At 45.4% G+C, this 25964-nt stretch overlaps 1 protein-coding gene across 1 annotated transcript in view; it reads left to right on the top strand.

Moving 5' to 3' along the window:
• LOC121293402 (metabotropic glutamate receptor 8) overlaps positions 1–25964 on the top strand; it is a 434543-nt gene that overhangs the window by 160915 nt on the left and 247664 nt on the right. Inside the window, exon 2 of the mRNA XM_041216453.1 lies at positions 21134–21350. Coding sequence (XP_041072387.1) covers positions 21134–21350 — 217 coding nt within the window. The remainder of the gene's footprint in view (positions 1–21133; positions 21351–25964) is intronic.

Below are 25964 nucleotides of genomic sequence, written 5' to 3'. Positions count from 1 at the left end.
AGGAGTAGTTGGGTCATGTGAAGGATGATCAGAGGGGTGATTTTGGGGGTTGGTCAGGTGGGGTTGGAGGGTCAGGAATAGTATTCAGGGGGTCAGAGGGTAGTTGGGGGTCAATGGGGGATAGTCAGGGGGTGGGGGCATTGGTGTGAGTGATTTTAGGGTCAGTTTTGGAGTTACCCAGAAGTTAGACGAGGGGCAGATTCATCCCAGAATTGCACTAAGTGTGGTAGCAGATGTGAAAAAAGACATTTTGCCTGTCAGCCGCAATTTTCGCGCCTTATCATCCCTCTCCTGCCTTATTAATCACGCATGCACAGGAAACACACTGTCTCGCTGGCAGGCAGCGTCTGAATTGCCCGCCATGCTGTTACCTCACCGTTTCCTCACTCCGGGTACCATATCTAAACTGTAGCTGTGCACACGGTTCTCAATACTTGCAGCCCGGGATTGCTCCAGTGAAGACATGGTCCTGAAAGCCAAGAAAAGTTCAGTGACCCGTCACTGAAATGTCTTTTGGAGGCCGCCATGATGTCCTCTGCCCCCACTTGGGTCGCATGAGGTCCAGCAATCTCACCACTCCAGCTTGGGAGGCGTGGCAGTGGTGGTCAGTGCCAATGCTGCATGGAAGAGGTTGGCCATCCAGTGCAGAAAGAGGATGAATGATCTCATCCGTGCCACCAGGGTAAAGCAACCATCTCATCATTCTAATCTCACACACTCACAAGGCCGTCACACATTCACTGGCATCTCACTCACTGCCAGCTCAAGGGACATCATCACTAACTCTCACACACACCCTCACATCTCCATCTGGCCTCATCTCCTCTGGAGACTGCCTCCTTAGTCCTCACCATCTTTAGGGCACTTCAGAACAAAATGTGTTCTCACATACACCCTGGGATAACCCCCTTCTCCAGTACAGCACATGGCCTGCAACATCTTCTCTTGCCTGAGGCCACTTCTATCCCGCTTCCCCAAGCAAGCCCTAGCCCTGCAGCCATTGAAAAGCCACCCCTGTCTTACAGCTGGGCTGGTAGGTAGAGACCTGCCCATGCGTCCCCCTAAAAGTGATGGGGTGCTGCCTGCAAAGCCTGGCACTGATGACTGCGAGTGCTGGCAAGGTAGGCAAATCAGCTTTGAAGTCCCGAGCAAAGTGTCGCTCACCAGGTGCGTGTCGCTTATGTATAGTTTTGAAACACATCGGTGTGGTGTCCGGATGATCCAATGTGGGGGGATGATTCTGGCAAGCAGATGCTTAAGTATTGAAATTAGGTTCCCGATGTGTGGCAGTGGGAAACATGGTCTGCCATTGACAGATGGAGCGGGTGATCACAAACTGGTTTCACGATGGTGTAAAACCAAATTTTGGCCTTCTCGCCATGTTGTCCACTCACACCAGTCCATTGTCAATGGGAGCAGAAAATACCTTCATAGGTTTTAATCTGTCCATTATTTCCTTGGTAACAATCCAGGTAAGCAGACCGGAACTCTCCGAAGTCTCCGACTCTAACTCAGAGTCATAGACATTGGTGGAGGGTTCTGGGGAGCAGGAAAGTTGCCCATCGGAGGCTGAAACTTCCTGGAAAATTCTCATCCGGAGACCCGAAGACCTGGGCAGTTTCTTCCACGACATGACAAAGAGACAGAATGTTTGGTGGAACAGTCTTCCACAGGATTTCATGGTGCCATCTTGTATGTAGCTGATGTGAATTTCCAGTGCAAACAAGGGAGAAGGAAAGAATGAGATTTGTGACAGGGTGGGAAGAAATAATTTGAGTAGGAGAGCTGCACGTGGAGTATAACACAGGCATTGACCAGTTGGGCAGAATAGCCGATTCCTGTACTGTAAACTCTATGCAATTTCTGCCTTTCAGCGAATACAACTGACCTCTGCTCATACTGTAATACCATAATTAGGGGGTAATTGTTAATCTATGGAGTTCAGATTTCTACACAGAACTATAGACAGAAAACATGTCCTGTAGATTTATGGTTTGAACTAGCCTTTTGAAATCAGCTGTCAAACCTTGTGAGGTAGGGTGTTATTGTTCAAGTATTATGGCTGTGTTGCAAATATTTCCTTTGGATAGTTCAGCAGTCAGAGAAATTAGACTCTCCTGTGGTCTGACAATATGTTCTTTTTTCTGTCCTTGATTCTGTAGCTGCTGTACGGCAGCTGTTCCATAAGATTTTCCAAACATTATTTCCACGTGATGGTCTTTATGTGTAACAGTGGGTGGTGATGGTGTGCAATGTGCTGAAATGATGGTGAAGTTTACCTTTTGTAAATTGCCATCCCACAAAAGGAAACAGTTCAATGCCACAGACCACTACCACCACCCCCCCCCCAACCCCCACCATCTCATGCTGTTGTTACATAAATTTAACAAATGTGCCCAATAAGAGCTGATTTTCTTTTCAGCATGTGAATAAATATGAGTGGCGATGTGTTCAGGAACTCTATTAGCATGGTCCCCCCTTGATTCACACTAAGCTTGATTTTTCCAGTTGGAGCTATGGGTCGTGTCCAAGTGTTTTGCATGAAATGTGGAGGAGCCTAATTTAAAGTGGCAAAGATGTAAATGTATGAAAATATCCAACAAGATGATTTCCATTGTTTCTCACCTCAGATGCACAGTGAGTGCATAACCAATGAATGATGCTGGGGAGGTGTGTTCTAGCCTTTGAGAGATGAAGTTGATGAAAGTGTGTTGCGGTTATTCTTGCTCTGGTTTTGCTTGCTGGATTTTAGTGTCCTGAATTTGTTTTATTTTTAATTTTCACTGCTTTTGTCTGCCTTTTGCATTTCCAAGTCTTTTAGAGCTGCTGTTATTTCAATCAGGACTCAGAATATGTCTCTGTTTTGGAGGGGGAAGGTGGGGATATGAGAATGAATGTGATGCGAATGTGTTTTTTTTCATGCATCCTTCTCCCAGGACTTACCAGGCTCAGGAATGGCTACCTAGCAATGTCTGAAAAGATCTGCCTTTGCCTGCTTCAGAGAACTGCCATCAACGTTAACCATTTTGAATATTTTGCCAGCAACCATGATCTGACTACAGTGCTGCCTTTTTATTGCTTTATCTCCTTCCAAGTCATTACCTAGTCAATCAGCAGTGCACTGAAATGAAAAGTGAAGGACGGAATTGCTAACTCTACAGTTACAAGCTTAACTTTTTCATATGTTTCCCTATGATCACGGGTAGTATGAGAAAGTACTGCACTTTTTTGCTGTTTGGCAGGCTTTTCCAAAGTAGAGATGTGCTCATGTGACCAATGCAGCAACACTCTGATCCAGACATGCACAATGCTGAACATCATCGACATTATCCTCCAAATCACTAACAACTATGGCTGTTGCTCCTTCAATCTGCCAATTCTCTATTCTACTTTTTGAAAAGTTAATGCGAATGTAAAATTTAACCAACTTATTTCTCCTCGATTAATGACTGCCTCAAGGTATCAGCAAAGCCATTTGAACTATATTGTTTCAAGAAGGTAATGGTCTGTTGTACGTCATCATAAAAAATTGTTTTCACAATGGGAAACCTGCAGCAGAAAGAGAAGGCACTAGAATGGTTTTTTACATCACATCTCCAAAGTCTAAGCTACCATCAACTGCAGCCCTTCAAAAAACTTTGGTCCAAATCTTCCAGTCTCCGGATTGTCGGAGATGGGACGTAAGTTGTGAGATTGTGTATCAGAATCCCACAGAAGTCCTGACGCAAAGACATGCACTGAAATTGTCTGTTAAGTTTAAACTTCTGATGGGCTGCTTTCCGCCACCTGGGACCCTCCTGGAAAGTCTCCGACCCTGAGCTCAGAACAGAGGCTTGGGCCAGAGATGTGGGACTTACCTGGATACCCACCTTGGAAATCTTAGACAATTTAATACCTGATCTAACTCAGAGATCAGCCAGCGTAACAACTGAGCATCATAACCGACTCCCCACCAATCACTGCTCCGAGTCAACTTGACCACCCCCCGACCACCCAACCACCCTCTTAACTACCACCCCAAACCAACCCAACAACCCCCTCGACCAGCTGACTACCCCCGGGCCTGACCTGACTACACCCCCGACCACCCAGCTACCCCCCGACCCAACCCGTCTACCACCCCAAGCACCCGACGACCCACTGACCCGACCCAAATACCCCCTATCCCACTGAATACCTCCCTGACCACCTTAGTAACTCCTAACACTTGACTACCCTCTGACCCGGCCCAACTACCCCCCACACTTGACTACCCCCACCTACCCAACTGCCTCCCCACCGACTACCCGACTACCCTCCCAGCCTCCTGACTACCCCCAACCTGACTACCCACGTGCCCTCTCAGTCATGTACCTGCCTCACCCATTCACTCACTCACTGAAAGACTTGGACCTTTAGAAACCTATTTGAATATGACAGTCACTGTCGCGAAAAGGGGGTGTGACCTCTCTTCTTCCATCTCTTCTTAAGCCTGACAATCTTCTTTGGAGATGGCTGCGCTGACCATTCGATGCTTCAGTTGGGATCGAAAGGTCAGCTCTCAGAAATCTTCACAGGCAACCGCTTCAGTGCTGACTGGGAGATCTGGGCCATTATTGTTTTCATGAGCAAGGGCTTCCATTCCAGAAATATACCGCTGGACAATGACCCTCAAACTAGAACCCTGCGAAGCAGCAGCTATAATTTATCATTTTTTTAATTCATTCATGGGATGTGGGCTTCGCTGGCTGGATGGGCATTTATTGCCCATCCCTAATTGCCCTCGAGAATGAGCTGCCTTCTTGAACCTCTGCAGTCCATGTGGTGTAGGTACACCCACAGTGCTGTAAGGAAGAGAGTTCCAGGATTTTGACCTAGCGACAGTGAAGCAACAGCAATATATTTCCAAGTCATGATGGTAAGTGACTTGGGGGAGAACTTCCAGGTGGTGGTGTTCCCATCTATCCCACCATAGTCCTTCTAGATGGTAATGATTTGGAAGGTGCTGTCGAAAGAGCCTTGGTGTGCTCATGCAGTGCATCTTGTAGATGGTACGCACCGCTGCTACTATGTGTCGATGGTGAAGGGAGTGAATGTTTGCGGATGGGGTGCCAATCAAGCGGGCTGCTTTGTCCTGGACAGTGTCAAGCTTACTGAGTGTTGTGGGAGCTGTACTCATCCAGGCAAGTGGGGAGTATTCCATCACACTCCTGACTTGTGCCTTGTAGATTGTGGACAGGCTTTGGGAAGTCAAGTGGTGAGTTACTCGCCATAGGATTCCTAGCCTCTGACCTGCTCTTGTAGCCACTGTATTTATATGGCTAGTCCAGTTCAATTTCTGGTCAATATTAACCCCCAGGATGTTGATAGTGAGGGATTCAGTGATGATAATTTTGTTGAACATCAAAGGACGAGGGTTGGATTCTCTCTTGTTGGAGATGGTCATTGCCTGACACTTGTGTAGTGTGAATATTATTTGCCATTTGTCAGTCCAAGCCTGGATATTGTCCAGGTCTTGCTGCATGTGGACTGCAGTGGTTCAAGAAGGGGGCTCACAACCACCTCAAAGGCAATTAGGGATGGGCAATAAATACTGGCCTAGCCAGTGATACCCTTGTCCCATGAAAGAATTTTTAAAAAATTAAACATGAATTAACCCCAAGCCAATCGTGTTCGATTATAAACTATAAATTGCACATTAAATGGCAGACACAACTAAGACAGATCTTACGAATTGGCTCGGCAATCTACTCACTGTATAGGTCATCAATCTCCATCAGAAAGTCCTTCAAACTTTGTTTTCCTTACGAAGAATTCATCTCTTCCTTTCTAGGATTGTAGCCTGATCCTTAGCCAACAGCAGTGCACATCCAACCTGAACTCTATGGGTGTGGTCTTCACCAAAAATGGCATATGTCTGCAGATCCTCCTTATCTCACTCGGGATAGCATAGATCCACCAATGTTATCTTCAAGTAACAGAAACATCTGCAGCACCAAATAATTGCTTATTCTCAGCTTCTGGATATAGCCTCTGTCTTTCCAGCCTGACCCTACTGCAGCAGTGGACTCATCAACTTCTACTGAGCTCTGATGGCTCTGTTCCCTGTTATACAGTTTCATCCAGAGGTTTTGGTTTCCAATCTCAGTCCCGCTTTTCAATTAGGGTCTGTTGAAAAAAGTACAAGCTTTTCCCACCAATTCCACCACAAAATGAAGAAAGAGATTTCACACATTACAATCGCTTTGCACTTTCAAAGTGCTTCATTATGTTAAAAAACTTTGGGATGCCTTGAGTTTTTGAATGGTTCCAGGTATCTGCAAATTGTTTTTTTTAAATCTCTGTCCCATGCTTCCCTCCAGTTTCAAGGATTATTTGGATGCAGTACTTCAACTCAGCCAGGTTAATGCAATTTAGCCAATCTGTCAAAAAATGTAAATGAAGCAATGATGCTGAATAACAATAAGATTGCCCTCATATAGAATATAAGGAAAATGAGGTGTAGCTGACAAGGTCGACATTGACTACCTGTTCAGCAGGCATATAAAATGACAGAGTCCTGCATTCTGTAGGCAATAACTGGACTTTGAGGATAATTATCATTTTATAATTGGGATCTAAGTTGACCTAAATGCTCATGTTTCAAACTGTTTCCCAAAAAATGTCCTCATTAAGGACAGGTGGAATGTGAATCACATAAGTGTAGTTGATTGGCCCCCAAGCATTTAAAAAGCTTGCTATTTGGTAGAACTTATGTTTGCCCTTCTGTTGTTGCTGTCCTTTGTATAGAAAGGGGCATAATGACTTTTCCTGCTGTTAAGAATAGAAGGAACAGAGCAGATGAGCCACATGACCTGGACATCTGGCTATAGCAAACTCCACCTTGTGTATTCATCTGAAATGTACTGGAGGCAGACAGATGCTTTATTCTGTATCCTCCACCTGTACAGGCACCATGTGATTCTTGACAAATGTGAGCCTTAAAAATCTCCTTCGAACTCATCTTTGAGGTCCGCCATTGCTGATTTATTGAGACAAAGCTATTCATTCATCTGGTTCAGGAAATATATCTGTGGCACGCTTTACCTTTCACTTTTTTGGTCTGGCTATCTATCCCTTCGATATCCCTTTTTTCTACTGTTTTCAGAATAAAAACAGGAGCCACGTTCTATGATTGTTACTAGCGTTACTTAGTAATTGGCAGGTCTGGTGAGTTTCACTGTAACCACATACCAATCTGAATGGCAGAAAATTGATCTTAAGAACAATATTTTGTCCAAAATCTGAGAATGAGAAGTGTGGAAATGGAAAAATTGTCATTCATCCAAAAGAACTCTGCAAATTGCTACTTGCAGCTAACTTGAAATGAAAGCATCTTTTGACTACCTCTTGATATTAGTCAAATATTTTGTATGTTCTTCAGATGATAATTATTCTTTTACAATATTTTTGGAAAGATGCTGCCCCAGAATGTAATAAGGCAAACTGGTGAGATTACAGTAATGTCTTCTGAAAATATAGCATGGGATGGAAAAACTCATTTGAGGAGGGGAGGTAATGGCGTAATGGTATTGTCATTGGACTAGTAACCCAAAGACCCAGCGTAATGGTCTGGGGAGCTGGGTTCGAACTGAATAGTGGGATTTAAATTCAATAAAAATCTGGAATTAAAAGTCTAATGATGACCATGAAACCATCATCAATTGTTGTAAAAACTCATCTGCCGTCCTTACCTGGTGTGGCCTACATGACTCCAGACCCACAGCAACATGGTTAACTCTTAAGTGCCCTAGCAAGCCAATCAGTTATTGCAAACTGCTACAAAACCTCAAAAAAGGAATGAAACTGGATGGACCACCTGGCATTGACCTAGGTACCGGAAATGACAACAGCAAACTCAGCGCTGTTGACCTTACAGTGTCCTGGGGGCTAGTGCCAAAATTGGGAGAGTTGGTCTCACAGACTAATCAAGCAACAGCCTGACATAGTCATCCTCATGGAATCAACTTTACAGATAATGTCCCAGACACCAACATCACCATCCCTGGGCCTGTCTTGTTGTCGGTGGTACAAGAGGTGACAGCACAATGGTATACAGTCAGGAAGGAGTTGCCCTGAGAGCCCTCAACATCGACCTCAGACCCCAAGAAGTCTCATGGCATCAGGTCAAACATGGACAAGGAAACCTCCCGCTGATTACCACGTACCACCCTCCCTCAGCTGATGAATCAATGCTCCTTCATGCTGAACATCACTTGAAGGAAGCACTGAGGGTGGCAATGATGTAGAATGTACTCTGGGTGGGGACTTCAATGTCCATCATCAAGAGTAGCTCGGTAGCACCACTATTAACCGAGCTGGCCGAGTCCTAAAGGACATAGCTGCTAGACTGGGTCTGCAGCAGATGGTGAAGGAACCAACAAGAAGGAAAAACATACTTGATCTCATCCTCACCAACCTGCCTGCCACAGATGCATCTATCCATGACAGTATCAACAAGAGTGAGCACTGCACAGTCATTGTGGAGACGAAGTCCCGCCTTCGCATTGAGGATACCCTCCATCATGTTGTGTGGCAATACCACTGTGCTAAATGGTATAGACTTTCAACAGATCTAGCAACTCAAAACTGGGCATCCATGAGGCATTGTGGGCTATCAGCTGCAGCAGAATTGAACTTGAACACAATTTGTAACCTCATGACCGACATATCCCCAGAAACATCAAGCCAGGGGATCAAACCTGGTTCAATGAAGAGTGCAGGAGGACATGCCAGGAGCAACACTAGGCATACCTAAAAATGAGGTGTCAACCTGGTGAAGCTATGACACAGGTCTATTTGTGTGCCAAACAGCATAAGCAGCAAGTGATTGACAGAGCTAAGCAATCCCACAACCAACAGTTCAGATCTAAGCTCTGCAGTCCTGCCACATCCTGTTGTGAATGGTGGTGGACAATTAAACAACTCACTGGAGGAGGAGACTCCAAAAATATCCCCATCCTCAATGATGGAGAAGCCCAGCACATCAGTGCAAAAGATAAGGCTGAAGCATTTGCTACAATCTTCAGCCAAAAGTGCTGAGTGGATGATCCGTCTCGGCCTTCTCCAGAGTTCCCCAGCATCACAGATGCCAGTCTTCAGCCAATTCGATTCACTCCACGTGATATCAAGCAACGGCTGAAGGCACTGGATACTGCAAAGGCTATGGGGCTTGACAATATTCCGGCAATAGTACTAAAGACTTGTGCTCCAGAACTTGCTGCGCCCCTAGCCAAGCTGTTCCAGTACAGCTGCAAAACTGGCATCTACCAGGCTATGTGAAAAATTGCCCAGGTATGTCCTGTGCACCAAAAAGCAGGACCCACCCCAGCCACTTATTACCCCATCAGCCTACTCTCGATCATCAGTAAAGTAATGGAAGGGGTCATCAACAGTGCTATCAAGCGGCACTTAACCAGGGCCACTCAGTCCCTGATCTCATTAACTGGACAAAAGAACTAAACTCCTGAGATGAGTTGAGAGTGACTACCCTTGACCGAGTATGACATCAAGGAGCCCTGGCAAAATTGGAGTCAATGGGAATCATGGGGAAAACTCTCCACTGGTTAGAGTCATACCTAACACAGAGGAAGATGGTTATGGTTGTTGGAGGTCAGTCATCTCAGCTCAGGACATTACTGCAGAGATTCCTCAGTGTAGTGTCCTCAGCCCAGCTATCTTTAGCTGCTGCATCAATGACCTTCCTTCCATCATAAGGTCAGAAATGGGGATGTTTGATGATGCACAATGTTCAGCACCTTTCACGACTCCTCAGATACTGAAGCAGTCCATTTTCAAATGCAGCAAGACCTGGACAATATCCAGGCTTGGACTGACAAGTGGCAAGTAACATTTGTGCCACACAAGTGCCAGGTAATGACCATCACTGAATCCCTCACTATCAACATCGTGGGGGTTACCATTGACTAGAAACTGAACTAGACTAGCCATATAAGTACCATGGCCACAAGAGCAGGTCAGACGTTAGGAATCATGCGATGAGTAACTCACTTCCTGACTCCCCAAAGCCTGTCCACCATCTACAAGGCACAAGTCAGGAGTGTGATTGAATACTCCCAACTTGCCTGGATGAGCGCAGGTCACACAACACTCAAGAAGCTTGACACCATCCAGGACGAAGCAGCCGGCTTGATTGGCATCACATCCAAAAACATTCACCCCCTCCACCACCGACGCACAGTAGCAGAAGTGTGTACCATCTCCAAGATGCACTGCAGGAATTCACCAAGGCTCCTTAGACAGCACTTTCCAAACCTACGACCACTACCATCTAGAAGGACAAGAACAGCAGATAGATGGGAACACCACCACCAGGAAGTTCCCCTCCAAGTCACTCACCATCCTGACTTGGAAATATATCGCTGTTCCTTCACTGCCGCTGAGTCAAAATCCTGGAACTCCTTCCCTAACAGCACTGTGACTGTACCTACACTACAAGGACTATAGTGGTTCAAGAAGGCAGCTCACCACCATATTCTCTTGGGCAACTAGGGATGGGTATTAAATGTTGGCCTAGCCAGTGACACCCACATCCCATGAATAAATAAAGAAAAAAATGAAATGGCAAGAATGAAGGAAACCTCATGAAAAAAAGTTTGCACTGTTTGATATATTTGGAAATATACCTTTTGCAAATGAAGGTGCATCTTCCCCCAATTTTACAACTTGTGGCGCTCCTTTTAGGGGTTCACACACAGGAGGATTACTCAATGTGGACATTCCAAGTTTACAAGGGAATACTACAGAGAAAAAGGGCAGTGCATCCATAACATTTATTGTCCCCAAAAGCTGAAATCATTTTCATATATTTTGTTGTCCGTGCTTCTTTCATTGAGCAGAAATGAAATTGGCAGTTGACCAAGAATAAACCTAACAGACCAAATTTGCACTTCTCTACGGAAACTAAATGAGAAAAACAAATAAGAGTTGATATACATTTGTTCAATTGGTGATCATCAGGCTCAATTGCCATGCGCATTAAAAAGTGGACAATTTGCCACAATGGTATTGCTTTGCCTGAACAGAGTGATCAGCTGCCGTTGGCTGTTGTACATCATTGTCCTCATAGATTTTGGTGGATTTTCAAATGCTTCTCAGCCAAGTCAATGGTGAGATCTCTATCCCTGACAATATTGTATGATATCTAACAATTACTTATAATTTTTCCATCCTCTCTTGTGCACATTGTAAGTCTTCTCCCCCAACAACAATTCAAAGATCTGAATCATTGCTTTGGTACGCAATGGCTGGAATTTTGGTGCGTTTCCCTGCAGTGAGGCCGGCGATCCATTGAAATCTCTGTTCACATCGGAGAGACCACAAGATCCCGCCAGTGTGAGGGGCTGGAAAATTCCAGCCTATATGTTCCTTCAGTGAACATCCTGGTTTGCCTGTGTGCTTTAGTTATAGCTCTTCTCTACTCTGAGATGAAGCCATCAGAGGTCCACAGAGCTGTCGTCAGCCACGGATATGGGTGGAATCATCCCAGATTTACACTAAGTGTGGTAGCAGGCGGTTAAAACGACGTTTCACGCTGTATCGTCCCACATCTGCCACATTATTTATGAATTCCCAGGAAACACGCCGCTTCCATGGCGGGCAGGCTCTCATTTGCCCGTCCGCCAAGACCTTGCCACTTCATTACACCTGGCGCCATATTTAACGTCAAGCCGCATGTACACATCTCAGTGCTTCCAGACCACAACTGCTGCAGGGAAGATGTCCACGAAAGCAAAAAGACTGCAGCCCCCAGGTTCAGCAACCCATCACTGGAACACCTTTTGGATGCTGTGGAGTCCTGCCAGGATGTTGTCTACCACTGCTGTACTCAAGGATGGGCAGTGGCGTGATCAACCAAACCAAGTTACAGTGGTCAGTGCCAATGCCCTTCAAAAGAGGACAGCCACCCAGTGCTGCAAGAGGATGAATGATCTGTTCTGTTCCACCAGGGTAGCTCACTCTTCTAATCACTCTCAACTCACACACTCACAAACCCATTACATATCCACAGCGATCTCACTCACAGTTCAAAGGACATCACCATTCACTCTTTCACAATCACCCTCATTGTCCTCATCCTGTCTTTGGGACCAGTCACCACCCACACATGCCAAGCATACTTATCATCTGGCCTGGTAGGAGTCCTGTTTACACTTTCTCCATCTCTATTCATGCAGGATAAACTGGCACACAAGAGGGAGAGGTTGCAGACTGGTGGAGGAATGCCTGAAATCAAGGTCCTCACGGACTTTGAAAACAGAGTCATTCAGCTGGCCGGCGATGACCGGGACCGGTCCTGTGCTGACAGTGAGGTCGGTGGTGCTGTACCAAGTCAGGGTCCAGCAGTGCAACATCCATCAGACAACCATGCTGTGAGTGACGTGTCCTGTTTCATAGGCTACTGCCATGCACTAATTATCTCCCCTTGCTTCCACAGGCACATCTGGGAAGCAGCTGACAGAGTCCATGACCCATGGCCTCTAGTCAAGTCCCGAAGAAGCCTCGGAAGAGGAATCTGGAGGCACCCTCCATGAAGTCCTGTCACAGCGCACACCCACACCCTCTACCAACGCAGAGACACACACCTTGGTGGGACCTAGCTTTAGAATAGCCTTGGGGTCATAATCTGGTCAGCACATCGCACTGCATGATCTACAGCAGGCGGCGCAGGGACTTCCCTGGTGTCTGGCACTCGGAGGACTGTGGGAGGCCAGCAATTTGCTGAGTCTGAGTCGGATGACTTGGTCATGTCACAGTTGCTGGAGCTGCAAAGGCAAGCTCGGGAACATCAGGAAGGGATGTCTGCTGCATTCCTCAGATTGCAAGGCAGGATGGAGGAGCTCATCTACCTTCATTCTGAGGTGATAGTGCCAGCATGCCAACGCACTGAAGTCAACACTGGTAGGATGGCGGCCACCACGGAGGCCTTGGTCCAGGATGTCACTCCTGCACTGCTGCATGCGCTCAACTCCATCACTGATGCCATAGTTGGCCTCCAACAGTGTATATGTGAGAGGGGTGCCAGGTAGCTCAATCTCATTCCAGGTACCCCGTCACCTCAAGGAGTCAGCATAGGGCCCTCAGGCACCCATAAGGGAGGAGGATCAGCAGGTGCACACTCTGGGAGTGACCGGCTCATCCGAATCCCCTCTTCCTGCGACCTCAGGAGTTCCAACTCCACAGGCCGAGGAGGGTGACGTTGCCACACAGCAGGACCCCAAAATCAGGCTGGGGCCCTTCAACTTTCGGCTCTCCAGAGGACGCCCACCAAGGTCATCACAGACAGGGAGTCGCAATCAGCAGGCTGCCTCCACCTCTGCTGTGGATGTCAGGGGAACACTAAGATTAGGGTTAGGAAAATTAAGAAAAATTAGCTGCATAGTCTGGGCACGGGTGTTAATCACTTGTATATACTGTTCAGTATTGTGAATAAACTCTCGAGAATGACCCCCTGCCTATGGCTCCTTGTTCTGATGAGTAGTGTTCATTCCACTCAGATGTGAAACCTTTCTGCACAAGATAAAGGCAGCTGTCTCAGTGCAGGACCTCTTCCCTGTGTTCTGTGCAGCCTTCAGACCAAAATGATGGTCCCGGCTTCACACTCCCTGGAAATATTACTGATATCTGCACCTCAGCGGTACTTGTCATTCCTGCCAGAATGTTGTGGGCTGGCGTCACAGAGTTCCCTCATTCTCTAGTTGTGCTCTCAGCATCTTTAAGGAGGGGCTGGCTCCCATCTCTTCAGCATCTGTCAACACTGATACTGTACTCCAGCTCCTGAAGGGCTCAGGTGCTGAAGGCGGACAAAGGATCAGATGATTTTAAAGTTTCTTGGCTGCGTCTCTACGATCTGACTCTGATCATGGAATGCAAGTGAGCAGCCCTCGGACAGAGAGGAGTCAGACATTCTCAGAGGTTATGGGAAGATCACTGCATGTCATCATCATCCTCCTGCAATTGAGAGACTATTAGGGCCACCACTGCATCTCCATGACAGCAGCATTCTCACAGGGGATATTCGCACTGCCATCAGCTGTCTGGAGTCAAACTGTCAGATGCAATGTGAGAATCTATGGGGTCACCTCACTGCATGTCATCGTCACCCTCCACAAATCTAGCAGCTATGAGGGCCTCCTGAGGCTGCTTGCCTCGTCTGGCGAGGGCCTCATCACCATCATCGTTGCCTTTGAAGACCTCTTCACCCTCATTCCTATTGACGTCCCCCTCATTGGAGGAGACCTCCATCTCCTCCTCAGCCAGCTCCTCTCCCCATTGCAGTGCCAGGTTGTAAAGGGTACAGCAGACAATGAAGATGTGTAACACCCCCTGTGGACTACATTTCAGCGCTCCACCATACCGGTCCAGGCACTGGAATCTCATTTTCAGCATCCCAATTGTTTGCTCCACCAAGTTGCGAGTTGTAGCATTAGTCTCATTATATCTCCACTCTCCTGCAGTCTGAGGCCATCACACGGGTGTCACCAGCCACGTCCTCTGTGGGTAGCCCTTGTCCCCGAGGAGCCAACCCTGTAGCTTCTGTGGACCCTGGAAGACTCCAGGGATCTGTGACTGACTAAGAATGTCGGAGTCATGGACACTTGGTGGAATCTGTGCACAGACCTGCAGGATGCGTTTCTGGTGGTCGCACACCAGCTGCACATTCAGCAAATGGAATTCCTTGTGGTTGACATAGTCGACTGCTTGTTGTGATGGAGATCTGAGCGCCACATGAGAGCAGTGGATCACACCCTGCCCCTGTGGGAAACCCGAGATCTGCAAATCCACCCGCTCTTGCACTCTGGCCGTCCTGGTCCTGGGCAAAATGCACAAAGTTGTGTGCCCTCGTGAATAGGCGTCTGTGACCTCATGGATGCATTTGTGTGTGGAGGCTTGTAATATCCCATAGAGATCCCCTGCGGAGCCCTGAAAGAAACCACTTCCATGGCCACTGGCTGTGGATGCTGTCCATGTCTCCATGGCACCAAATCCTACAGTAGCTGGCTGATGTAATCCCCAGTTCCCTAGACATGTGCAGTCTTCAGTGACACTGGTTCTCAGTCATCTACAGGAATGAAAGGTGGCGCCTATAGACCCTGGGTCTAGGTAGGCGCCAACCAGCGACGGCTTGCTTTGGCTCTTTGGCAGCATGTGTGGGAACCCCAGCTGCTCCTTCTTCCAGAAGGTGTTACTCCTCCCTCTGTGTAGCCAGGTGTTGAGTCACTCTCTTCTCCGTTGTCTTCACTCTCTGTAAACCATGAGGCATACAGCTGGGTCACCAGGCACCATGATCCTAAAGTACTCCTCCTGCAGGATGAAAGAGAGAGACACGTGGGTTAGCTTGGGTGTACTAAGAACCTGTCTTTGTTAAGTCCGAAGTCCCCTTAATGCACCCTAGAGAGTGCTAACCACCACTTGGACGGCCTGAAATTAGTGCACAGCTTGATTGCCCGAAACATCACTCACCTCTGCCTAACTCCACCTGACCTTTGCACTGCATGCTGTGCTCTCAGCTCAGGCACAGGCATTCTCCTAACCTGCACTGCAAGGCTGCACTGTTAGCTTGAACCATGGGGCAGGCTGGTCCAAACTGGGATGCTAACATTGCAAGGGGCTCTGAGCACCTCCACCAGTGACTGCTCCATGGCCAGCTTTAGCGAGGAGATTGTACAATGTGCCCAGCCGTCCAACTGTTCAGTGGTCCACTGAAATGCTCATTACTTTTCAGTCTGTGCTTGTGGGGTGAAAAGCTCTGGAGCACTTGGTGGCATTTTGATGCCTCTGTGTTGCTTCAATGGCAGATAAGCTAGAGGCCTGACTCCAGTCATATCAACATGGCTGGGCCTGAACTGTCTCAGCTGCAGAGGAATAGTCACTTCATATTAGGTTTCCCTAATGCATGGCCACTTCCCTCACCCAAACCTCCTCATGCCACACGTGCTTGTGCACTACCTTCAACTGCAGGACAGCCTTTGACCCCTCCCACAATGCACCTCAATTGCAGGGCAGCCATTGCCCGCCCCACCCACCGCATCTCAACCTTGAAATCCAAGAGGCGACCCTTCAGGCAAGTGCTCTGCAACATTATTGTGTAATTACCTCTGAGTTCCCCTCAAAGTGCAGCCCGCCAAGTGGACATCTTTTATATGTTGTAAAACATGTTGGCGTGTAATCACACTGGCGTGGGCGGACGATGCAGTGGGCGGGGGGGGGGGGTGAGGGAACGATTCTGGCGAGCTGGGCTAATAATGATATGCAGATGGATTACAATTATGTTCCCAATGTCCGACGGCAGGAAAAGCAGCCTGCCATTGGCAGGTGGAGCGGGACGATCGCAAACTGGTTTTACAATGTTGTAAAACCGATCTTTGGCCTTCTCGCCATATTGTCTGCTCACGCCGCCGAACACACACGATGCCAGCGGGCACGGACGATTCTGCCCATGGCGCTTTTTCATTGTCATCTTTTCTTCACCTACCAGTTTTTGCTCTGCACTTACAGCCTGGTCAGGCTGCAGTTCTTGGGCATCTGAAAGGATAACATCACACAAGTAGGGTTGTGGTGAGGGGAGCAGGACATTGCAAGTGGTGCATACTTACACCATCTGCAGCTTGTAAATCAGAAGAGATTGCATGATGACAGGGTAGTGAAAAGGGAGAAGGTGGATTACATATGAAATTAACATCATCTATAGTGGTTTCAGCTATGTTGCTGACCACAATGTCAGTCACGGCCACTCCTATGAAGGTGAGCACCATCTTATCATGCAGTAAGACATGCAGCGATGCCTGACCTCACCAGTTCAGGACTGCTGCCACAGATTATGCACCACCTTGACCTGGAAGAGAAAGCAGGTCAGTGAGTGTCATGCAATTGGTTTGGCTGAACATGGTTGAATAAGCTGTCAGTGAGGGGATGCTGAGCTGTAGCTGTGAACCTTGCAGCAGTATGTGAGAGTGAGGTGCAGTTATGAATTCTAGGTATAAGTTGTAATGGATAGAGATTGTTGGTAGGTGAGAAATGGAGGTATGACTCGGGCCTGAATGGAGACAGTTGGATAAAAATGCCTGGTCATGATCATCTCCACAATCATTGGCAATATCATTTTTGCTTTGCTCTAAGGCTACAGCAGGTGGCAAATTTCAGTGACGGCTTCCTTTGTGAAGCCGACCTGTCTCAGGTCCGAGTAGGGAAATTTCTCCCTGAGCACCCTGGGTGGACATGGCATCCTAACTAGAAGTGTGTGGGCGCACTGCCAATGCCATTTTTGGGGCAAAGTGCATGTTGTGTCATTGATTAATCCAGATGGTACAAAGCCAAATTTCATGGCTCTAGATTCATGTAGATGAACATATTTTACATAGTGTTTTGTTCAATATTGTTATTTCCAATTCTTCCCTACCTGCAGAAGTCACTATTCCATGTCTTCACAACCACTGTAATCAGATGGCAGGAGGTATAGCAGCAGGTTAAGCTGTTTTATATCATCCCTTCACTCTCATTCCTGTGTCTTCAGTGTGATGGACCGTCCCACCATAGCATGAGGCTCCATCTGGCAGCTTGGCTGAGAGATGATAAGATACAGTTTGAGCTGTGACAGATACTCTCAAGTGGGAAAAGGTTGTGTGACCTCATCTCGCTGACAGCTAGGCACTTGGCCACACACTCCTAAACTCAGTGCTGGGGGAAGACAGACGAGAAGATTATATACATTTGAAGAGGTTGATGCTCTCTTAGCAGGTTTGTAATGGTAAAATAAAGCCAAGCAATAAGAATAAAAGATATAAGATTAAAATTTGGCTTGTGCTGCTTTTGTGGCATGAGGCTCCCATTTTGCAACCTGCCCATACGGATTCTGCTGGGGGTTGGGGGGGGGGGGCAGCATCTAAATTTAGTGCTGCCACTTCATGCACATGATTGAAGTGTAGGGTGGGGCATCTGCTGCGCTCCGGCTGTTTCTGCACTCAGATCTTACAGACCGGTGTCAGGAGTGGGATCCACAGTAGTCCAGGTGTAATTGGCTTGAAATTTGAGAAATAACAGGCTTAATTTGTAGTTAATTGTGCGTAGAATTATGAAGTGAAGCCAGGAACCACAATCAACTTAATAAACATAATAAACTATCTAATGCATTATATCAAAACTGCTGCCTCTTAATTAAAATTCTACACGGTGGCCTATCTTAGATATCTGTGATTCCTGAACCCAAAAATCCTACAGATCTTACAGAGCTGCATAAGCAGCATTCACAGAGAGAATGGGAAAACTGCACTGAATTATAGGAGGCTGCTGCTGAATATTGTTGCTGCAATTCTGAGGAAAATGGAACACCAGGGCAGAGAGAGGGCTCCAAGATTCTGAGCTGGAGGCCTTCATGGTGGAGGTGGACAGGTTTAGAGAGGTACCATTGCTCCTGGCTGGACTCCAGCAAGCCTCAAGCACCAACCTCAGAAGGGAGTGGCAGCAGTTGGCCAGGAAGGTCAATTCTCAGAGTTTGGATCCAAGGGCCTGTCTAGGAGTCCAATGACCTCACTTGCAAAATAAGGTGACACCCAATAGAAGGGAGCAGTGCAGAGCAATGGAGGACAAGGAGGTGATGGCTCTCAGTATCATGGGGCCGGAAGCAACAGTTCCCATGTTATCCTGCATTGCTGACAATTGAAGATGATTATGTGTTCCTGCCTTATGCCCCCTATTAACCTCTAACACACCCTCATCCTGCTAAGTGGCATGAGATGCAAACTGCTGATAGTGTGACCATGGACCTCTTGTGTTTCACCCCACACCTCTTTTCCCTAAACTCAACCTTCCCCTTCTGATATTCTGCTTTCAAACACCCAACTACTGCTATCTGCCCAGTGGCCTCAGCAGAATGAGAGAGAACAGCAGCTCAGCATTGGTGACAAGGCTCCGTCGCTTGATATGACGCTCACAGCCACCAGCTCAGATACTGGCACCATTTGTACCTTAGAGTTGGAATCTGCAAGTGTTGAATCACTGTGCATGAATGAGTGGCAATCTCACCAGGGGAAAAGATGGTTCATGTAACAGCTACCCAGACTGTGAGGTCGTAGATGAGACCTGGTGGGTTGAACTCAAATGAGGACCTCAGTAGGGTGGCATGCAAGAGACTGCTGATGGGTGCAAGATGATGGGTGTATTGGCAGGCCTGTCCTAGACCATGGACAAGTCTGGATCCAGCTTGGCAGAGGGTATCGTGCAGAGCTTGCTCTCTCTGCAGCCTCTGCTTCATTCCCCTGCAGATCCAGAGGTGCTGCAACATCAGCCTTTGTGTAGACAGGTCACCTAATCCTCTATTCTTCCTGTGATGCGGAAGGGCTGCCTGCCAAATCCAGCAACTCAGCACATAACTTCCAAAATCAATCCAGAGAACTTCTAGACACTGAAATAAAAGTTTCACAAAATCATCTTACTCGCAAGTTGGGTGACCAGCTCTGTAAGTAATGTTAGTGCGGGCTACATTATGCAGCTCAATCCTTGATCTTTTGTGAGTGATGTGTGAATTGTTGAATGGGCCTCCATGGTTCAAATTTGGAAAGTGGGCATCACATCAGCTGATTGGGTTGTGTGACGTCATGATGTCTCCACTTCAGAGCGTACAGGAGTCGCCCTCGTGAAGGCTGTACATAAGTTGGTACTCTGTGTACATACATGCTGCTTGTGGCTGTCGGAGCAATTCACACCCCCAGGAGAGCGCCCGGCTTCAGTGGCGGAGCTACTAATCTGAATCTTGCGCCCAAAATTTTTCTTGAATAGGCACCAGAGGAAAAAAAATGGCTCAAAAGGAAGCCAAGCTGAAACATTCTGGGACATTCGAGTGATACTTCAGTAAAGTCTGAAAACAAATTTACTTGTTCATATTGATATATATTATTTGGCATGAACAGATAAGATATTTACAGGCAATTCAGCTTTAAATTTTTGTTACTCAAATCAACATTGGGAAAAATGGTTAAGGACTAAGAAATAAATATTCCTACATAGTTCAGCCAATATATAAATGTATTGTGTACATGTGCGTCTGTGTGTATGTATGTAATTGTAGTCCTTGTGTGTATGTGTGCATGCGCATACCTTGGTGTGAGTATGTGCTTACACTCATGCTTCCATATGTGTGAGTGCGCGTGTGTATGTGCGCGTGCATGCGCATGTTTGTGTGTGCGCATTTTTGTGTGTATTTATGTGCATATGCATTCATGTTTGTGCATAAGTGGATGCTTGTGTGTGTGCCTTCACGTCTGTGTCTGTATGTATGCGCTTGTGCATTTGTGCATCCATGTGTCTGTTTGTGTGTGCATGCATTGTGTGCATATGCATTCATGTGTGTCCGTGCATGTCTGTGTGTGTGTGTGTGTGTGTGTGTGTGTGTGTGTGCACGTGCATGTATCTGTGTGTGTGCACGTATGTGTGTGTGTGTGCAAGTATGCATATACGCCTGTGTCTGTGTGTATGTGTGTCTGTGTATGTATGTTTATGTCCATCCTTCTGGAATAGGATGTTCTCAAGTGAGGTCCTGATCTGTACTGAATTATCTTACCTCATCTGCAGCTTTAGCATTCTGTTGCTAGGAAGGGGAACGTCAGCCAGATTTGGCTTCTGATTGCTTCCCAGTGATCTGTGGTGGAAAGTATGCACTGAGCATTGGTGAGGACAGAATTGAGCCCAGTTTTGATGTTCCCGTAGTTGAATAGCCCACCAACATTTCCTGTCTGTATGCCATTTAGTTGCGGTGTGGAAGGTCCACCAAAGGAAAGGTTAACTATTTCAGGAGTAAATGAATTCAGGAGAAAGTTGAAGAAAATGAAAGGTAGTCTGCAATGGGTATACTGGGATCAATTTTACAATGCCTTTACTTTATTAATTGCTCTGTGATCTAATATGAATGGAGTTGCACAGTGACATTCTGTGCAGTTTTGAGTGCCAACAGTAGCAATGGAAAACAGCATTGTTTTACGAGGAAAACCAATTAAACCTCAGAGTTTACAGTTATCAGCTTAGTTATTAATTATGAACCTGAATGAAGTAATATTTAATTACATTTTCTCATTTTGAATGGTATATTTATTTTTTGGCACAGATCCCTCAGATCAGCTATGCATCAACTGCCCCAGAGCTGAGTGACAACAGCAGATATGACTTCTTTTCCCGAGTGGTCCCACCTGATTCATACCAAGTCCAAGCAATGGTGGATATAGTTACAGCACTTGGATGGAATTACGTCTCGACTTTAGCCTCAGAGGGCAACTATGGGGAAAGTGGTGTGGAAGCATTTGTACAGATCTCAAGGGAGACTGGTAAGTGGCAATTTGCAAAAGTTTGGTTACGGTAAACAGGCTTCTGGAAGCTCAGATACTCTGATGCTAATCTGCTCAGTGGAGTAATTAAAACTGTTGGAAGGAGGATGATCCAACCATCTACTGAATGCCAGATATAGGGGTGATTTGATCCCTAAAACAGTGAAGGAGCTAGATTAATGTAGGCCCATTATTTCAACTATGTACATAAGGGAGGACCAGGGGGCCAAGGTTGTTGTGTAAAGGACAGAACTAGGTTGGGTGTTTGGCAGTTATTTCATTTGTAGAGAATAATGGACCATAGAAGATGCTTGCCAACGAGAGCTGGATGGCTTTTGACATGGGCAAAGATCGCTTTATTCAAGAGGGAGGCATAACAGTGATCAGGGCCAGTGTGGTCTCCTGGACCAGCTGGAGAGAAATTTTCCAATTTCTTTTCACCTAATTGGCCTGAGTTTTTAATCTGTCTTTTGCACGTCTCCCCGAGATTATGTGGCTTTGGATGGAGTGGGGAAAAAAGTGTTTTGAAATGTGTGGGACAAGGAGGATGGAAAAGTAGGTTTTTTTCTGTCTGTCATTTTCATATTATGACATTTGTAACCCAGTTTATGATATTTTACTTCACATTATGCAAATAACTTAAAAATCGAAAAGGAGCCTTGACATTAACTTTATAAAGATTAATGAAATATAATTGTCTGAATAAAACATATATAGCTTTTAGCCTGTGAGAGAAATACACTTTAACAAATACTATGGCAACAATATAGGGTAAAGTTTCTCTCCGCTCACAGTACAATATACCAATACCATGCACACGCAGATGCAGTTCTCCACAACATTGGGGCCCGACTATTAGTAAATTTCAGAGGTTGAGGAGGTGCTAGAGATAAGACAGGATTTCTGTGTTACATCTTTTGTGAGTATGAAGAAGAAAATTCAAGAAAGTCTTGTGTAGATCTGATACCAGAAGCAATAGCAACAGAACTCTTGCCGGGGAGGTGGGGTAGCGGTTAGGGGCGGTGGCCTGGGGAGGGAGATCGTAGAAAAGGTGCAGAATCTGTGCTGCGCTGATCTTGGTTTGCTCCAGGAGTTGTTTGTTTTGAGGTTGCAGAGTTGTGCAACATGTGACCATTGTTTTGTTTCAATGGCAAAATCAGATATAGCAGAACTCTATTTATCTGGCAGCGCTAAAGCTCACTTTGTGTCACCAAAGGGAATAAAATAGGCTTGAGAAGTGTTCATGCCATTTTCTTTCAAGTTGCTGCAGTGTAAGATTAAAACCTCATCCTGAAACTTAAACATTGCACATTTCTCTGTTTGAATTGATGGTATCTCAGTTTTTTTCCATCAGCATATTAACAAGATACCAAATATTTGTAAATTTCAAACATAATCTTAATTATTTGGCAGCTTAGATATACATCTACATAGAATAATCATGAGAAAAACAAATTATGAATGGATGGTGTCACCTTAATGGCTGCTTGGGTTAGAATTAACAAAATTATTGCAGTCATGCCAAAATTGAACATTATGGTGATAGGTGCAAACATGCGTCATAGCTAAATATATTTGATTATATTGCTTGTAGTTCGCAATTTTACAGGCATAATAAAATGAGTTATTCAATAAGAAATGTCTCAACATAGGCCTGTGAAATACTACACAAGAAAGTGAATTCAAATCAATGTTTTCAGGTATAACAGGGGCAAGAGAGTACAATTTCAGAGTTGGAAAGGGCAAATTTAGAACTGATCCACACAGGCTGATCAACAAAATAGGAATATTGGAGAATTGCTACATGAAAAAAGACCAAAGTCAATCTAGTTCACCTTCTACAATGCAGGTGTACAATGATAGTCAGGGTACTGCTGAAAAAAGAAACATGTCTAAGCCTTTCGTCTTGCACTCATCAGGACACCTCGCAAGAATACCAGTATAAGGGGAAAACAACATTTTATACAGTACGTGAAGAGGGTGCTGATTGATTGGCAAGTGGCATTGTCATGAAGAATGCACCAGTGATGGTGACCATCAGTCTCTATTTTCCTCCAAGTCTGCTACACCTCCATCAATTACTCATATACTGTATCCCAAAATGTTAATTTTTGAAAAAAAAACTATCTACTCTGCGTTTGGCTGCATCAGTGACTGTTTTCCTCATTCCCTGCAGGAGCCTGTTCCATAGATTGACCCCTTACTCAATAACATTTTGAAACAAACAGTAATAGTTTACCGGGAAACATGCTTGAGGCTAAGGCATCAGACTGATTTAAAAATATCTAGATTCTGTATTTGGAAGGCAGTAATACTTTATCCTGCTAGGGGGAGATCGAATGGGCAGCAGGGCTTTGTGATCTATTTTCACTGAGCAATGTTCTGACAAGTGTACAGGTTAAACTGTAAATAGTTTGTTGAAGCCTGTCAAAAATCAATTATTTCTTTAGAAAAATGTGATGTAAATTTTGTCTATTGGCCTTGTCCAAGCCAGTTTATATCAAGTGCTCTTAAGGATTACTATTTGAATGCAAAATTCAATCAATCCGTTGCTGCTACATGCTCAGATATTGCTAGATGTTCTCGGCTCACACTTGGCTACAGTTTTCTGAGTATTCTTATACAAATGGTCTTAAAAGTACATAAATAAATTCTAGCTTCATCATATTTGTTTTTTGAAGCATAGTTGCTCTATACATGATTCCTTCACATTGCAGATCAATCATCTGAAGAAAGGAGATGTGCTTCTGTGTAGTTTTGTTACATTAATTCAGTACTTAATCTAATTCAATACATTTATTCTGATCTAGACTCCATGAAGGATGCAAAATCCAATTCAACATATGGAGCAGAACATCACCTATAATTCAGTGTGTCATTATCTCTTCAAGTAAACAGTTTTGCTTGTATATCCTAAATAGCAGCATAACATTTAAAGGGGAAGCATATTCATGAAAGTTTTTCATATCTTATATTCATGAAGGCATTTGTCTTGAAGAACTACTGTCTTTAACGACTTCTGGATGTCCCAAAAGGCTGCAAAGCCACTTAATTATATTTAAATTGTAGCTACTGTTGCAACAAGTGGAACTGTGGCAGTCACTTTGAGGATAGCGACATTACAAACAGCTATGAGATAAATGACAGCATAATCTATTTTAGTGAGGTTGGTTGAGGAATGTACATTGGCAAGACACTGGGAGAACGCCTTTGCTCTTTACACCCAGGCCTTAGTTGAACATTTCATTTACAAGATGGCACCCCTGATGGTGTACCACAATGCCAAAAGCCAACAATATGAGTGAGTGTAATGACATGCATTCATCCAATAATTGAAGTGTATTCAATGAGGGTGAGAAGTAGGAGAGGTTTGAAATAGTATAAGGATGAGGGTAACCCGCAGTGCTGGATAGATAGATGGGAATCTGAGGAAGTGCATAGAGAAGGGTGGGTGCACCTGCAAGGTAAATAGGTGTGAGGAGTGATGCGATGGAGTAGGATTGACAAGGCAGAGTGAGAGGTTGTGGTGATGTGCATAGCAGGATGGAGGTGAATGTTCAACTGTACTCACCATTTCTGACCTGGCTAGGTCATTGAAGTGTTTCCTGTGCAGCTTCTAGAGGCACAATACTCCAACCACGCCTTCTTCATTTCTGCCACAGGTTTTCTTCTATTGCTAGGAAACTGTATGTCCTTCTGGCTCCTCACAGCTGCAGCACAAATTCGAGGGTGGCATTGGTGAAGCAGACTGCCTTTAAACCACGCAAACACATTGTTGAATTTTCTCCTCTCTTCTCGATCCCAAATTTTCCCAAATTTTATCTTCAGGTTGGCCCTTTAGATACTAGAGTTGAAATGATGTCACACTGATTCTCATTACACCCACTGCAGTGGATTGGATGACGAACTTGGAAGTGAATTGCAAATGAGATAGCTGTGTTAAAGAGTTACTGTAAGGCATGCTGAACATATCTCTAGGTTTCCCATTTATTATCAAACCCATCCACCAAACCTAGTGTGTGTCACAGTTAATATTGTCCTTCTCAAGAGCAATTGGGGATGGGCAATAAATGCTGGCCTAGCCATCGATGCCCACATCCTATCCAAGAATATATTTTTAAAAATGGGGTCCATGTGTCCTTACTATGCTAATGTCCTATTATATCCTTATTTACGTGCTTGCTTTGTTCTGAATTTGGTCAATCAAGGTAAAAGGATTAAATGGATAGCTCTTTCAAAGAGTTGGCACAGACACGATAGCTGAATGACCTCCCTCAGTGTTGTGTGATTGTAACTTGGAACCAAGCGTGAGTTGATATTTTGCCTTGTATGTATTGTGTGTTTGTTGACATGCTGGCATTATGAAACAATAGCAGCAGGCAATTGCTGTGTTTCAAATCCGACAGATGATTGACAACTTTAAGTAAATTGTAAACAATACTTTTTAGATGCTCTCTGTCTCTAGGGAGAGAGGCCTGATTGGCAGCATTCCCCTTGTTTAAAGAGAGGAATCTATTTGATTGCTTCCTTCAGTTTTACCCTTTTGCCTGTCATAAAATTACTTTATTGTTTCTGCACATGTAGGGAGCATTTTGGAATGTGCATTTCTGGTGT

The sequence above is a fragment of the Carcharodon carcharias genome, chromosome 21, assembly GCF_017639515.1.
Source record: "Carcharodon carcharias isolate sCarCar2 chromosome 21, sCarCar2.pri, whole genome shotgun sequence".
NCBI classification, from domain to species: Eukaryota; Metazoa; Chordata; class Chondrichthyes; order Lamniformes; family Lamnidae; genus Carcharodon; species Carcharodon carcharias.
Note: the sequence above shows the minus strand (reverse complement) of the source record. Positions and strands in the feature narration are given on the sequence as shown.